This window comes from Chiroxiphia lanceolata, chromosome 15, assembly GCF_009829145.1.
Source record: "Chiroxiphia lanceolata isolate bChiLan1 chromosome 15, bChiLan1.pri, whole genome shotgun sequence".
Lineage (NCBI taxonomy): Eukaryota > Metazoa > Chordata > Aves > Passeriformes > Pipridae > Chiroxiphia > Chiroxiphia lanceolata.
Genome location: NC_045651.1, coordinates 9956471 through 9973817, shown reverse-complemented (window position 1 = coordinate 9973817; position 17347 = coordinate 9956471). Strand labels below are relative to the sequence as shown.

Here is a 17347-nt window from a genome sequence, read left to right as displayed (position 1 = left end):
GGCAGAGAAATCTGTTTCATCCCAACTCCAGAGCAGATGGGGCATGAGCAGAAGAACTGCCTGGCAAGCCAAGCCTCCAGTCTGCAGGAAATGTGGTTTTATCTGAATTGGTGGCTTTGGTCCAAATCAAGCAGGAAACAAATCCTTTTGAAAATGCCCACAAACTGGAAATTCCCAGAAAGGTCACTTCAGAAACATCCAAACACTTCCAAAACACAATTCCCAAGTTCCCAAGCCTGTGGTTGATCAGTGACATAGTCTCTGGCAACAGCAGCAGCATCTGCAAACACCAGCTCCACACAGTAGCTGTGGGAGCTCCCAAACCTCTCTGGCTCCTGCGCAGCCTGGATGCTGAGGACACCCTGGGAAGCCTGCCCAAAGTCACAGCTCCATGTCAGGGAGGGCAGGAGCTCCTGCAGTCCTGCTTCAGCCAAGCCTCTTACCACTTCCAGGCATGGAAATCAGCATGGAGTTAAAGCTCCCAGGACTTTTTTGCTTTTATCTTTACAGCAGGTTGGAAGTGGTAGCCCAAGACCACCAGCTGGAGTTTCAAGCCTAAAAGCCACCAAGCCACAGTCCTTGGTGACAATGGACAGAGAACTCCAAGACTGAGTTGCCTGGGCTGACCTGCCAAGAAGTGCTCCAGGAACCAGAGGAGCTCAGTTTGGCAAGAACTCCCCAAATGGGATAACTTCAACCAAAATATTTGAAGCCCAGATGATGTGCTATTTCCAGCTAAACTGTGACCAATAAATCTCTAACTAGCAGGGAATAGGGATATAAACCCCAAAGGCCTTATTCTCCATTGCTTACCTTCATACAGAGTCATTTGTATTTATGAAACACAGGTAAGAAAGCACTTATCCAGACCAATTTTTAGACCTTGAGACAAGTGACTGACACCATTGTTTATGGATAACAAGAATTCAGCAGCAATGCCTTCAGCTCCTCTGTGTGCCCTGGCTACTTCCTCCCCCACTCTGTACCACAAGGAACCTCCTCAGACCTCTTGGCAACTGTTCACTGAGCTGAGATGAAAAAATTTCAAACTTTTAGAATAAGTTAGAGTTTGTGTTCCTTGTAGAAAGGTAAATTATGCACTGAGAGCAAGGCAAAGACAAAGTGTGACCTCTGTATTTGCACATCTGCTTCAGTTCACACTCCAAGTGAGATTTGTTATTAAAAACTTCAGGTGACTGATCTGTGTTTTGAAGAATGTGAAGGAACAACAATTGCTGCCCAGGAACCGCAGCAGGACAGTATGATGTGACACTTGCTTTTGGTTCTGCAGTGATGATTAAGGACTTCAGAGGAGAAACAGTTGTTTTCTGAATCTCTGCTATATGATCCAATGCCCTCAGGTTCCCTTATCTATTTCTGACTCCTTTTAACAAAGAGGGCTTAAATAAAGTTTTTCATCAACCTTTTTTTTTCCTTGTCAACCACGTTACTTACTTGGACCATATACAATATTTTAATGCTACATTACAGTTACTTTTCTTTCACAGTTTACACTTCAGTGGTCACCTGAATTAAAAAAAGAATGCCCAGGGGTCCAGGTGGATGGGGATGGCTGGCTGGTTTGTAAAGCTTGAGCTGGGTTCTTCTCCAGACCCTTTTTTCAGCAGTTTAACTGCTCTGACTACCCTTGTTCCCAACTGCACCTTTGAAATCTGGTCACTACAGTAGAAAGCTGCATTTCATTGCACAAGTTAGAAATGGAACCTGAATCAGCATTTTGCCCCACTGCAAACAGCTTTTGTGGCCCAAAGTGATTTGAAATGTAAGAGTCCTTTCAAAGTACTGCCAGCTGAAAGTTCTTTTCAATTAATAGATCCAAACCAATTAATTATATCATCATCACTGTACAGACCTTTTTAGACTGCAAGAGGTAAATGGATAGGGATGATCTAGGGCCATATCCATCTTTTATAATTTCTTCCTTTTAAAATGATTTAGCATAGTCCCACAGATAGAGGTCTGTATTTATCCAAAGAATCTTAATGTGTTTGCTAAACTTCATTCAGAGATTAAGGTTAATGCACCTCATCTATCCTGTTAAAGTAGCAATTATGCATCTGGAAGAAAAGCTCTGTTTCCAAGGCCCCTTAAGTCTGTGCCAGTAAAAGTACCATCTGCAGCTGTGGTTTACAAGAAAAGAAACATTAGAGCAACAACTTTCCAATTTACAAACCAGGATTATAAACTAAAAACTCCCCACACAAATATTTCATTGATAGAACTGTGGGGACAGGGAAACCATCTCATTTAGTCAAAAAAAAAAAACCAAAACACTGAAACCCCATGTGTGACTCCAAACATGTATTTTGAAAATACCAAAGAACTATGACATTTTTGCTCTGCCAGAAAAATGATCACATCTTGATTGAATACTTTGCCTTCTCATTTCCTTTTCCAAGCTGAAATGTCAACTATTTTAAGTAAAATCAGAATATTACTCAACCACAAATCAGAAAAGAACCTTGATGCCAAAGCTGTCCTCAAAAAAGGCACATTCAGTTGTACACCTTCAGTTTTACTATTAAAAAGCAGAGATGAAACCCTTCCAAATGCTTTGCTGCTTAATGACACAATCACCAGCATGTTGTTAAAGCTCAGCACTCTGACATTCCAGTCTTTACATCTGTAAACACCAAGATATTATGCCATAAGAAAACAATTCTTTTATTGAAACTAAGGATGTCTAATTGTGACAGGTGAATGTTTTAGCTCGAGAGGTGAAATTCATATACATAACTGTTTTTATGCAGCTTTCATGTTCCATTTACACAAATTGCTGGTTTAAAAGGCTTTAACGGTCAATCAAGAGTTCAAGTACTAAACTGCATAACACAAAAACATTATATTGTGTTATTGAAGTCAGATAGATGAACAACACCTTCTGATTATGATGATACCATTGTGTGCCTGACAGTGAACAGTAACACAGAAAACATTCACCTGGTTTCATATTCAAAATACTTGCTGAGATTCATGTATAAATGGCTGAATGAACAGAGAGGGTTATTGTGTAATATTTTAATATTAAGAAAGTCAAATTTATTCAAATCAGTAAGAAAAAAAAGTAGGGTTTTATCATGTGTGGAGTTCTGCCTTACTGAATTTGTGTTTGTTTATTATTCTGACAAGCTACAAAAATAAAAGTTATAAATACAGAGACAACACTAAATGTGTATCTTTTCTTTTGCAAGAAAACTGTCACAATATTATGCTCATTAAAAAGCTTTTGAAAAGTAATAGCTCAGTGAAACACTAGACTTAATGGCTTGAAATAAATATCTTGCAACAGAGCTGTTTAAGCCACTGTAAAAACAAACCTCTGAAACAGCAGAAGCACAAACACCAACCAAACAACAGAGAACCTGTGTTCACTGAAGTCACTTGCAGACTCACCATTGACTTCAGAAAGAACTAGATCAAAATAAGAGCTTTCAGTACTTTTACATTTCCTTTTCAACTCTATCTTCCTTTATTTTCTTGCTACACCCAGCCAAAGATGGACTCCTCCTGTAGAAAAAAGTGACAAAAGTGAAGTGGTGCATTCCCTTCAATAGAAAAAAAGTCTCTATTTAAAGTGTGTCAAATAAAGAATATTCAGATTCCTCAGATTTTACTTTAGGATTTAGCACAATAATAGGACAAAATCCACCTCCCCACCTTGGCAAAGCATACAGTCCTTCCTGTGAGGATGGAGCTGTTCTAGTCCCCAAACACCACTGAAATCTTGAAAAAAAAATTGAGTTCAATGTCAATAATAATTTTCTAACTGGCAATTATTATTATAACATTAAACAAGATCAATGCATCTCTTTTAATATTAATTTATTTCTTTTAGTATTTAAGCTTGCTTGGCAGTTAATGGACTGTATACATACCCTGTCCAGGTATACCCCATTCTGTGAAGTTTGGTTCATACCAGAGCCTGTGGGAGAACATTATGTGGAGGCAAATCATCATTTTCAGTCACATTGAATCTAATCTTAATTGCAACATTCCGAGGGGTAAATAGGGAGCATTAGAATTCAAGTAGACTTTTTGTTTTTGTCCTCAAGAAAACCATTTATATAGACAGTAAAATGCAACATTAATTTTCAAGTGTTATTAATCCAGTAAAAAAAAAAAGGTAAAAATGAACCCACTTTATTTAAATTTGTTGATCCATATCTAAGTGTCTGCTCGTATGATTCCATTTGCTTCTTGATTAATGAAAAACTCAGATCAATAGGAGAACTATCTCCTAGATTTGATGTTGTGCAAAATCTGCTAATTAGAAAGAAGTTATTAGACTTGATGCTTTTCACCTAAATAGGGCTTAATTCTCAGCTGAAGCTCCAGGAAAAGGAGATACAATTACAATTACAATTAAGGACAGAGTAAGTGGAGAGGGGAAAGGGTTGGTTGGCTGGTTGGTGGGGTTTTTTAAGTCACTGGAAATTATCTATAAAGAAAATGCTCTCCCTCGAAAAAGAAATGAATGTCTGAGAAGGGAACAGGCCCTGTCCATAAATACAAGCTTAAGCAGCACATTGTTTATCCATAACAAACAGAGAAACCGTTATGGTAAGATGGTAAATCCACCCAGGATGTCATATATAAGCAGAATTTTGGTTTGGATTTTTTTTTTTTACAATAATTTGAAATGTTTGAGGCAATAACCTGTTGAAGATTTCTCCTCCTTTTTCCTTGTCCCTTGTTCTCTTTTTTCTTGACAGTAAACAAACAAAAATCCAGGAAGATTTTTTTTTTTTAATTCACTATCCTACATATCCATAGATGTGTGTGTCTTACATATATGTCTTTGTCCAACATATACATTCATAGCTGTGCACAAACACTTCTGCAATGATCTAAGCTGTAGGAGAAAGCATGTGGAACAGTTTCCATACGAGGAGAGATTTTAGTAGACTGGGACTTCTTAGCATAGAAATATGACAGAGGCCAATGGAATCTCAACTGATATAAAGAATATGAAGAGCACATAATGAACACCCAGCATGTCATAACTCCAGAATTAATCAGGAATTGGTTTTAAAGCCAACAAAGAAATGCTTTTCCACATAATGCAGAATATTTACAAAATAATTGCAGAATACATTGTCGAAGTACTGTGGAATTTCTTCACCTGTTCCAACAACATCCACTGTGGATTGCAGGGGACATTCACTGGGGTAGAGATTTCTGTTCTGAACCGGAATTGCACTTCTTTTGTTCTCATGAAGAAAATTTTTGAGGGAATATTTTCTTGTCACCTACATGGAAATCTAATCTAACATTTTACAAGATAAGATACTGGCAGAAATTGGCCTACATTTTGGGATATACCCTAACTCCATGTGGAAAACTTCCATCAACACAAATGCGAGCTAAGCAGAAGTGTTGTGGGTGAACATGTCATTTTGTAACTTGCCTGGTAACTCTTCATGGATTAGCATATTCTTTTTCCTAAAAATTCATCAGACTGTGAGGCCAGAAATTCCAATTCCATTTGTAAGCATACACTGTATTATCTTAAATTGTGCAGCAACTACAATGTCTCTAATTGACGCTGGCTCAATGCACAGCACCAGTTTTAATTCCCGAGTCATTTTCCAGTAATGAAACAGCTGAATTCAGTGCACAGTGTGAGAACATGTTCGCTGGTTATGTCAAATTGTGTTACAGCAGCCTTTGGGGAGCATCTCATTTATTTATTGTCTGTATGAAACCAACTGCTATTTTCCTACGTGGAAAAATAAATTGTTATTCACACAAGTAGTGCCTTGGACCAATCTCTGAATAAGTTCAGTTACACACTTCACATGTTCAGTAAAACTTGCAGATGTTTTATGTCCATGTCTTTAATGTCAGATTGCAGCAAACACTTCCACCATCCTTCCTCCAAATTAATGCATAAAAGACCCTCAATGAAACATAAGGGGCTTTTCAAATAAGGTTGGAAGTGTCTAAAGTATGCAATGAATTCCATTTGTGAGTTGTAAAACCTACTACCCAAAACAAACAGCTGAATGGACCTTAAACCTTGGGATCCTGAGTCAAACCAGTTGTATTAATAATTTGTTTTTTCTAGTAAAATAAAACACTAGTTTATTTCTAGTTTATTTCTAGTTTATTTCCTACCTTCTCCATCCAGCTGACTGCAGGCCAACAGTCGACTTCTGAACCTTTCATTTTCTTCAAGCATTCTCGAAATGACTTTCCAGACCTTGTGCCAGACTTTGGACTGAAAGATAAAATGTGAAGCATATAAAAAGTTTGCATTAAAACATCTACTGGGCAGAACTTTAAATTCTACACAATGACTATGAAGCCCAGCTGTTGTTTCTTTGTTTTGTTGTTGAGGATTGGGAAGGAGAAGTGAAGTACAGATATATATGTGGAATACTGGAAGAATTGCCTCTATGTATAAGTTAAAGCCATAAATTCCTCCACAAATTTCCACATGAGATCTCCTCCTCCTTTCTTGCCTAGAACTCAGTGTTTATCCAGGACTTGTGAAATACCCTTCTAGGTAAGTAAAGCTTAGGAAAATGTGTGTAGAGCCATTAAGCTCTCTTCAAAGCCACCCAAAATGGTGGGAAAAATAAGATTGTTTATTTTTCCAGGAGCAAAACCTTTTCCATGTGATCCTTCAACAGCAGCATAACTCAGGCCCCATGCTCAGCTTCCAGAATGGTGTTGCTTATTTCATATCAAATCCATATTAATCTGTTTTATAGATGTTGATAACCTTTATTTTAGAGGCATAAAGCTCTGTCTGTAGTCGGCACATTTCAAACTCGTGCATTGAAAAGATTAAATTGGAACTGTTGATAAAGGCACCCAGACAGAGGTGGCCTAACAAACAGAAATAGCTGTTGATACACTGAAGTTTGGACTTTTGCTGGACCCCATTTGTGAAACTAGTTTAAAGATAATTCCTTTCTCGTGGACATTTATTGCTAAAACATATCACATATTCCTCATTCTTTTTGAAGACTATTTGATGTACCAGCAGAGCGATATTCTAGGATGTTATTAGCTGTTCCTCTGCAGTCAGTAGCATTTTACTGTTTTCAAATCAAGTATCTATGACATTACTCTATTCCAGTCTGGCTGATTACTTGTACTTCACACATTACAAAATCTCATAACAAGTTACTGCTTAATAAATGTCCCTTTCAAAATTTCAAGCATTTGAAAAACTAATGAACAGGAACAGAAATACATCTGTGAAGCAGAAAGCAATTTTGCATTGCTACAAGGATGGTGTTAATACCTCTGATTCCTGCCTTCGCTTATTTGTAACCTGTGGGAGTTCTTTGTTCAAAACATGAGAGGAAGAAGAGCTGCAGAGCTTTTTCCTGCTGGGTTTCACCCACAAGGTGTGCAGTGCCCTGGCCCAAATCCAGCAAAGCATTTCAGCACAGGCTTTAAGTCAACAGCATACTCTCATTTTTCAAGGTAAGCACACACTTAAGTGCTTTATTGAATAAGAGCCAGGATTTTAAAGCCTCCAGAGAGGGAAAATAATACCATTTTTTCTTTTCTGTAAGTAAGGATTTCAGTAACAGGCTACCAATTCCATCTTTTAATCTCCCTCATGCTCTCTCACACACAGAATAAGCAGGAAGCAGTTTTCTCAAATGCCAAGGCAACTAATTCAGCTTCCCCATTTTATACCTTTTTCTTCTTTCGTTTTATGACTTTATCAACATGTTTTGAAGGGATGGGAAAGTCAAAGGTGTGAGCCTTAGCTTTAGCCTCTTGGTCACCTAGAAAGAGAAATTAGAAAGCATTTTTTGAGAACTTACAATATATACCTAAGGAAGCAGCTGATCACTGGAAGTGTTCAAGGCCAGGTTGGATGCAGCTCTGAGCAACCTGGTCTAGTGAGAGGTGTCCCTGCAAATGGCAAGGGTTTGGAATGAGATGATTTTTATGGTCCCTTTCAACTCAAACCATTCTGTGATTGTACATTCCTATTAAATTTTTCACCGATGTAAGTTTAACACCCAGTCTGACTGTGCTGGGCACATTAAATTACAGAATTGCAAAACACTTGAGGTTGGAAAAGACCTCTAAGACCTCTTAGTCCAAGTTTTGATCAAACACCACTTTGTCACCCAGACCAGAGCACTGAGTACCACATCCAGTCATTCCTTGAACACCTCCAGGGATGGGGACTCCACCACCTCCCTGGGCAGCCCCTTCCAATGCCTGACAACCCTTTCCATGAAGAAATTCCTCCTGATGTCCAACCTGAACATCCCCTGGCACAGCTTGAGGCAGTCCCACTATTGCTGATACAGACAATGAGACAATGCTTGAGCCACCTCCACCTCTCAGAGAGCGAGGGGAGCCCCGGTGGGACAATATCCAAAGGCCACCCCTGGGAAAGGAGTTCCCGACACACGGGGGCACAGCCCTGAGCTGTGCCGGGCCCTGGATCTTTGATACCTACCGGGGGGGCGGCTGCTGGGTCTCCCCGCACGGCAGCTCCCCGGGCCGGGGCTGGGCTCGTCCTGCGGCTCCGGGGCGGCCCTCGGGCTCCTGGCCGAGCCTGGGGGACTCTGCCCGGAGCCTCCCCGGGAGCCCCGGCCCAGGCGGATCACGGAGCCGCAGCGGTGCGAGCCGAAGCTGTTCACATACACGAGGGGCACGGGAGGGCGGCTGCGGCGGCCGCGCTCCATCTGCGGCGGGGGCGGCCAGGGGGGCCGGGGCTGAGGGGAGCCGGGGGTCGGTGAGGGGAACCAGGGACCGAGGGGCGGTGAGAGGAACCGGGGCTGAGGAGAGCCGGGGACTGAGGGTCCGCGACGGGAACCGGGGCTGAGGGTGGTGAGGGGAGTTGGGGGCTGAGGGGAGCCGGGGGGTCGGTGAGGGGAGCCGGGGCTGGGGGAGTGGGTGTCCCTCTTCCTCCGGCCAGTGCTAGGGTTTAGCACATAGTGCTGCTGCCCGAAGCCATGTATTGACACATTTCATGCAAGATATTGATCTATTCCTGCCAGTGACAGGCGGACTCCGGGCTGAGAGTTGGTTGGTGCATGGTTGGTCTCTACAGCAGAGGAACCAGCGGCACCTCCTTGGTGCGGGTGCTGCTGCAGATCCTGCACCCCAGACAGTCCGCCTGCTCCAGCCGCTTGCTGAACAGTAATGAAACATTAAATACCTATTGTCGTGTTGTCCTTCAGGTAGCAGCAGCTGCGCGACACCGAGAGGACGCCCGGCGTGGTCAGCCCACCAACGCAGGTGCTCGACAGAGACATGTCCCACTGCGGTAGTGGGGTTTTGCTGGATATGGACAATGACAACTGGATTTCTGAAACCACTTAAGAGCACAAGTCATAGAATCATAGATTGGTTTGGGTCGGAAGAGATTTAAAGATCATTTCGTTCCAGTCCCCTGCCACAGGCAGGGACACCTTCCACTATCCCAGGTTGCTCCAAGCCCCATCCAACCTGGCCTTGAACACTTCCAGGGATGGGGCAGTCACAGCTTCTCTGGGCAACCTGTGCCAGGGCCTCACCACCCTCACAGCAAAGAATTTACATCAAGTCCCACTTACATTTTCTTTGACACTGAAATACTGCTGTGGATTATTTCCCAGAGTTTCAGCACCCTTGGCTGCCTGGAGGAGGGGCAGCATTGCGAAATAGAAACAATAAATTCTATGAAAACGCTTTTTTTCTAATTGCTGTAAGAGCACCAGCAATATGAGTGGTGCTGACAATGGGTCACCCTTGGGAATGGATCCCAAGAGACCACGAGGCAAACTGAGGTCCTTCCCAGACTTTGAGGAGGCTGAGGGTCCGTGTGTGTCCAGGAAGGGCAGGGGAGCTGGGGAAGGGTCTGGAGAGTCAGTCCTATGAGGAGCAGCTGAGGGAGCTGGGGGGGCTCAGCCTGGAGAAAAGGAGGCTCAGGGGAAACCTTCTCACTCGCTACAACTCTCTGACAGGAGGGGGGAGCCAGATGAGGGTGGGCTCTGCTCCCAGGGAACAAGGGAAGCAGAAAAGAGTACAACAGGAGACTGCCTCAAGCTGTGCCAGGGGAGGTTCAGGTTGGACATCAGGAGGAATTTCTTCCTGGAAAGGGCTGTCAAGCATTGGGAGGGGCTGCCCAGGGAGGCGGTGGAGTCCCCATCCCTGGAGGTGTTCCAGGAACGTGGCACTCAGTGCTCTGGGCGGGGTGACAAGGTGAGGATGGGTCACAGGTTGGACTCGATGATCTCGGAGGTGTTTTGCAGCCCCAGTGACTCCGTGATTCCCAGATCCCGTGTTCCCGGCCGGCGGGTGCAGTGCGGGCGGGCCCCGCCAGGTGGCGGCCGCTCCCACGGAACCCGCCGCTGTCCCGGTCCCGCAGCTCCGGGCCGGGAAAAATCCCACGGCACCGTCCTGCCAAGTATCCCTGGATTCCCAGCTATTGTACACACTGTCATAAAAAGGCATGTTGTGTATGCAGCTGGAAAAGAGAAAAAACAACTCGCAGAGGCACAGCCTGACAGTTCGCCTGAGTAATTTGTTATTTCCCCATTATAAAAGGGCATCTCCTGCAGGCTCCAAAGGGTACAGACTAAAAAGGAGGTTAGAGATATGACACAGCCACCGAGTCAGGAGCCTTGAGTTGGACTCAGGAGCCATGGGTTGGACTTCGAAGATTCCTGTGGGTCCCCTCCAACTCTGGATATTCTATGCTTCTACAGTTCTCAACTCCACCCCTCCCCAATCCCAAAACTCCCTCCTTCTCTGCAAAGACCTGCACTAACCAACTGTCCCAGTGAGGTGGCAGCCATAAAGTTCAATTTGGGGGATTAAACCCAGAGAGAAGCAACCCAAAACCTTCATCAAAAACCAGTCCTGGTGTACAAACTTCCCCAAGTCCTTCACTCACACAGCCCTGGCCAAGAAATCCCTCCTTTAGCTGAAATACAACCCAGTCCACACCACAACCCCCCACTGAATACTCACACATAAACCTGACCAGCCCCATATTCATTCCTTGACTGTCCCCACACTGTGCAGGGACACTTGCTGCTTTATCTTCCCGGGCAGGAGCTGCCTTTGCCAGCTGGCAGGATGCTTCCTTCCTCCGGCCTCGTCAGGGCATCACAGCTGCCAAATCAGTGGTTTTCTCAGCACCTGTATTTATAGAATACGCTTCCACCCTGCTAATGCAAACACACATGCCTCGTGTGGCACATTCTGTCTACTTTTCCCAACAGCACATTGCCAGGACTTTGATCTCAAATGCAAATTCAGCTCAGATCCCTTTTAGGATCTGTTGCTACTCAGAAAAATCAACGTCACCTAAAATCTATCTGCAGATCTGTCAAGTTCAGCTATTTTAACTGCACGCTGCTCTTCATCCACCTTTCCACACGTGTGAATTGACTACCAGCTGGCCACTATCTCTGTATTTATCACTGAACAAACATCTCAGCTTTTCACCACAGCTGCAACTGTCTAGTTAAAAATAGCTCAGATTCCAGCTTTCAGTCTGCACCTCATCGAGTTTGTTTTGTATTCCAGTGTCAGCTCCTCCAGCTCAGAACTTACATTGGTTCCTGAATTCCATTGTTTCAGTTTTACTTTGGCCAAGTATGTACCTTCATCTCTGAACCCCTACAAAGGTTTCAAAATGAGGCAGGTTTTGGTGGTAGCAAACATACAGCTCATGCCAAGGAGAAGGAAGAAAGAAGCTGATGGGATATTGCAGCACACACAGTCAGTGATTCCCTGAATAAGCCCCACCCTTCTGCTGCTGGTAGAGATTTGTTTTTCTCTGAGCATTCTTTGCAATGGAATTCAACAAAGTACTCACATGATTCAACATAATTCATAAAATCAGGCAATGGGGTTGGAAGGGACATTAAAGCCCATCCAGTTCCAACCCCCTGCCATGGGCAGGGACACCTTCCACTATCCCAGGTTGCTCCAACCCCTGTCCAGCCTGGCCTTGAACACTCCCAGGGACGGGGTAGCCACAGCTTCTCTGGACAGCCTGTGCCAGTGTCTCACCGCCCTCACAGGGAACAATTTCTTCCATACATCTAACCTGAATTTACCCTAAAATTCAATATAACTCAGGCAAGGCCAATTGCTCATTAACTGTTACATTATCTTGATCAACTGCAAACAGTGAATACATGTGAAATAGGAATCTAACATTGTGAACAGGGATTTTCACATGAAAAGTGTGCTTATTCTGACAACAGCTACACTCAAACCTTATTAATTATACCCTCAGCAGTAGCACAAACAATTATTCTATCACCTTCATTTTCACAGAGTATTTAATAAGAGTCACTGGCGTGAGGTATTTCATTAGAATGTGGTTACTCTCCAGAAGACACTGGGGACCATTTATTAGTGTAACCAGGAATCATTATAAAAACAAAAGTCACCACTTCTGGTAAGTCAAAGCAATGCATTTGCCTTCAGATTCTGCTTACTTGTAGAATTTCATCATTTACCCTGGCTCTCAGTTAATTGTGTGAGCAATGACTGGGCAGCAGAGAGAGAAAATGGCCAACTGCCCTCGGGATGCACCTGGATTTCATAGCAATGAACCTGCACATCTCCAACTGCTTTACAAACCATACACGTGGGAATCACTTCCTCCACACCATTCCTATGGAGAGGCCTATTTTCCCATCTCTTCATACTGTGTATAATATTATTTAGCAGACTGTAAACTAAGTTTGTTACATAAAAGCCTGAGCCTCCCCTTGAGAGATTTCCAAATCACTGAGAAGATCCATAGGCTTTATAATCAAAACCCAAGTCAATACAACCAAAACCCTTGGCTTAGAAGAATTTCATGTTACAATATTTAAATACAGATTGCCAATTGGAAATTAAACTATGGGGGAAACTCAGAAAGACAAAACAAGCCCTGAAATAACACCAGAAGTGAACAGCCTGATTTCCAGGGAAGGTTTGTAGTCAAGTGGATAAAGCAAAAAGCAGGAAAGGATTTCAGTTGCTCTGATTTAATTTTCCCACATAAATGTGCAAGTTATCAGTATTAAGGGATGACATCCTTTGTTTCCAAATCAGAGACAGGAAAACTTTACCATATTTCAGGCTGCAGAGACTATGAAATTAAATATTAAAAGTTACTCCTGCTATTCTGGGGAATGAGCAGTCAGACCCTGTGTGAACACACGGCTGAGAAAGTTCAGTGACAAGGTGGGGATCGGTCACAGGTTGGACTCAATGACCTTGCAGATCTTTTCCAATCTCAATTCTGTGATTCTCAGCAGTGAGGCCTCTCTGTGATAGCACTGGGGCCTTTGCAGAACTCAGATACTGAACATTCCCTGCCTCCATACCCGCAGGGATCAGGATGTTGCCAGAAAAGGAACTTGAGTAGGGCTCCTGTCTCCATGGATTGCTCACTCTGCAGAGAAAATTGAAGCAGTCACTGCTTTGTTCTGCCATCACATTCTTCCAAAGACACACCCCCCTGTAAAAGCAATGCTTGAGCAAATTTTCTTGCCACTGACTGAAGAGCTGAGTTGACTTTACCAGTGTATACAGAGCAACATCTGCCTGTGCACAGCTGGCCCGCTGAAGCAAAGCTGGGGGCTACTGCCTGCTGCTTAGTGATGAGAATTCCTCAAAAACCCAAGAAATTGCATTTAAGTCACTGACAGAAAATTCAGAAACGCTTGGCATGAGCATCCTCCAACCCAAACCAGCACTGGGCACGAGCTTAAAGCCACAAGCACTGTCTTGCAAAGTGACACTCCTAAATGGACAACTTAATGCACAGCAAGGCCTAAACAATCCCTGAGCAAACTGATCCTGGTCCATGAGTCAGCAGCACTGTCAGATGGTGATTTACAGTGAGCAAACACTTTTTCAAGCCTTGGCTTGGAGAAGGCTGGCAGAGACTTCTTTTCTCTTTAAGTGCACTGCCCTACTAGTGCATTGCTACCCTTCCACAGATTTCAGATCTGGGCTGTTATTAAGGCACACAGTGTGTGTCCACTGCATCTACCCCATCACTCTGCCATTTAGAAACTGTGTTCTTCAATCCCATGAAAAGCAAATCAATTCAACCTGCTACAGTTTTGGAATAAAAAAATACCACATAGCTGAGAGCAATAAAACTAAGTCCATTTTAAACAGTAAGAATAATGGAAACCCAAAAATGTGTCCTCAGAGTTACCCTTTACCTGCACTGTGTTCAGAGGATTTAATCTCAGCTTTCATGACTTATCAGAAATAAATTTCTGGAAGCATAGTCAAACACAGACTTTATATATTGTTATGTTTCATATACACCAGGAGTACTGAGAACTTTTGACCAGCAGATTTTGTGACAGAACCTTAAGAGAACATGGTCTCCCAAGCTCCATAAACAAGGTGACTGAGAAAGCTTCCCTTAGTGATAGATAGATTCAAATAAATCAACATTTAGTATCAAATTGTCTCTCTCACAAGCTCTACAAGAAGTCAGGAAATTATAGTTCCTGTGTCATGAAAACAGGTGATATCTGATGGCATCAATCAGAGCATCAGGATTCAGGAAGACTTTCAGTGATGTATTCAGAGCACTGATTCACCCCCTTCAATTTCTATGACTGCATAGACAGCTGTGAGTATATTCTTATCCCACAGGCTGTTTTTCATACTGACAGACTGAATCAGCTTATTTTACACAGAGGAAGAGATGTCAGTGTTTTTCCTCATCTATCCTTTCTGAGGCTATTACTTGTCCTAGATTTCCTGTAGCCAGGCACTGTGCATTTTGGGCTGGGGCTGAGCGAATAAACAGCAGCTGGAGAATCTGGACTGGCAGAAGAAACTGTCCAGCAACAACCTGACAGCTCAGAGACTGTCTGGAAGATCCACCTCAGCCTTTAAATCAGCACGAGATGGGTTATATCCACCTCCAACCAATGTGGAATGTGGCAGCTCATTTAGTGCAAGGAGCACCAGGGAGAGCTGGCAGTGACTGTGCTGGGGCAGCTTCTGCTGAAAGGAAAGAGCTGGGATTCCATACCGTAGAAATTCTGGAATTTCACCCAGCAGGCCAACCTCCATCTTCTGGAGTCTGCCTGTACCATTTATTTATAGCTTCAGGACACACTGGAACCCAAAAGGGATTTGTTACGTCATCTGTCCTAGAAAGTTACTTCCCAGCAATTCAGAATCAGCAAAGGCCATCATGTGATCACTACCAACAGGGATCATTTGGAGTTTTGAATGCTCCAGAGCTTTGGCATTTCACCTTGCTGAGTTGAATGTTTTAGATTCTGCCTATACTAAGAAAATTTCATTTATTAAACATTCACAAAGTATTTTGCAATCTTCAGAACAAAAGAATTTTAGACTGAATATGCACATCCTCAGCTGTAAATCAGATACTGGATCCTGATAAAGTTTACAGCACTTTGAACTGAAATCAGCCAGGGAGTGCCTTGTTTGTGAAGGACATTGCTGATTCCACCACCATGGCATCCAAAGACTTAAACCCTCCATATTCCAGGACCAAATTTCAAGTCTATCATAACTGTTAAAAAACATCAGACAACCCTCTGCTAAGCACCATTTGCACTGGAAAACAATGTCAGGAATTTGCTAACACATCGGACAGGCTGAACTGTGACTATTTCCCAACAAGCCCGATGCAGAGAATGGAGGGATAACTCTTTCCAGCCAAGTCACACTGGTCACTGCTGTCTGGTGCTGCTTGGCTGGCACAAAGGACAGCACTGATCCAGCCTCTCTTTCTCACCCAAAGCATCCCAGCTTTTCTGTTTACACACTCTCATTTTAAGGGATTGGAAGTACCTGCACCGAGCCACCAGGGAAACTTTTCATTCTCATTAAAAACTAGTTTCTAAAGGCATTAGCTCCTACTTGGGAATCCTCTGAAGCCAATGGCAAGTGATGCAATCAGCCTCTGGCAGAACTAATCCCATCGCTGCAAGATCTGCATTTCCTGGAGCACCCACACAAAAGAATGATACTCACCATCTATTTAACATTTACACCACCATTCCTTCTGTGATGGCACATGAGATTAGTGACAAAACTCTTGAATTCTTTCAGCACAGTTCCTGCTGAATATCCTTGAAGAGCAAACACGTAAGGTTGTAACACTTCACGGAACTTTTCAGAATTTTAAAATTTAGATATTTTAAAATAAAGACTGAAATTAGCAAGCTCTTTAAAATGCCAGTTGTCCTCCTTCTGTTTCTATCCGATCACAACCATGAGACAATTTAAAAAGAATCCTTGTCTGTCCATGCCTTGCTGGGCTCTGCCCTGGCCCCAGTCTGGTTATCTGCTTGTCCCAGCTGCACAGTGGTTTCTGGTTGATATGCTAAAGAGAATTGGGATTGTTCAGCCTGGAAAAGAGAAGGGTTCATGGTGACCTGATTGTGGCCTTCCAGTACCTGAGGGGAGCCGACAAGGAAACTGGAGACTATTCACAAGGGCCTGGAGTGACAGGACAAGGGGGAATGGCTTCACACAGACAGAGAGTAGGGTTAGATGGTATTGGGAAGAAATTCTTTCCTGTGAGGGTGGTGAGGCTCTGGCACAGGTTGCCCAGAGGAGCTGTGGCTGCTCCATCCCAGGAAGTGTTCAAGGCCAGGTTGGACAGGGCTTGGAGCAACCTGGGATAGTGGAAGGTGTCCCTGCCCATGGCAGGGTGTTGGAACAAGATGATCTTTAAGGTCTCTTCCAACCCAAACCATTCTGGTACTACCTGTGCCTCAGGGGTTCTCTCCTCACTGAACAGTCACCTGCCCAGTTACCTGGATCTCCCAGCTGTGTTTTGGGTTTCACCTCTCTGGATGAGCTGCAGAGAACACTGAGCACAAACAAGTGACCCAACTACAATTATCTGGCCAGGCTGTGCAAAGAATAGGAAGGGCAGTGCTGGAACTGCTGAAAGGCTTTTCCAAAGCTCCACGAGGTTTCTACTGAACACTTAACAAGCACCAAATTCACAAAATTAAACACTTAGCATGCAACACATGGACCCAAGCAGTAGAGAGGGTTCTCAGAGCCTGATTCAACAGAGAGCAGCTCTACAGCCCTCCAGACAGAGCCCTTCCCAGTGCACAGCTCTGCCCATGGATTTGGTACTGAGTGGGTGCAGCGTTCAGGGCTCTCGGCATCTCTCACCCTCCTTCCTCTCCCCAGGGAAACCTCACTGCACTTTTGTGACCAGAACAGGGCACCAGAACTTCCCCTAAAGCCCTTTTCACCTCACACAGCCACACAGGCACCATAACCTCTGTCAAAATCACGTCCCCAAGCCCCACGAGCTTCAGCCACAAAGGAACAAGTGTCTACAGGAAGATCAAAATAAAAAGGTTAAGGAGAAGCA

The 17347-nt window shown here is 43.7% G+C and overlaps 1 protein-coding gene across 1 annotated transcript; it reads right to left on the bottom strand.

The window, feature by feature from the left end:
• Positions 1–2659: 2659 nt before the first annotated feature.
• On the bottom strand, positions 2660–9644 carry C15H5orf47 (chromosome 15 C5orf47 homolog). Its single transcript, XM_032703374.1, has 6 exons — positions 9564–9644; positions 8462–8948; positions 7681–7772; positions 6139–6241; positions 3897–3943; positions 2660–3528 (listed from the first exon to the last, which is right to left on the bottom strand). The coding sequence occupies exons 1-6, from the start codon at positions 9642–9644 to the stop codon at positions 3502–3504; spliced, it is 837 nt and encodes a 278-aa protein (XP_032559265.1). The 3' UTR covers positions 2660–3501.
• Positions 9645–17347: the final 7703 nt, after the last annotated feature.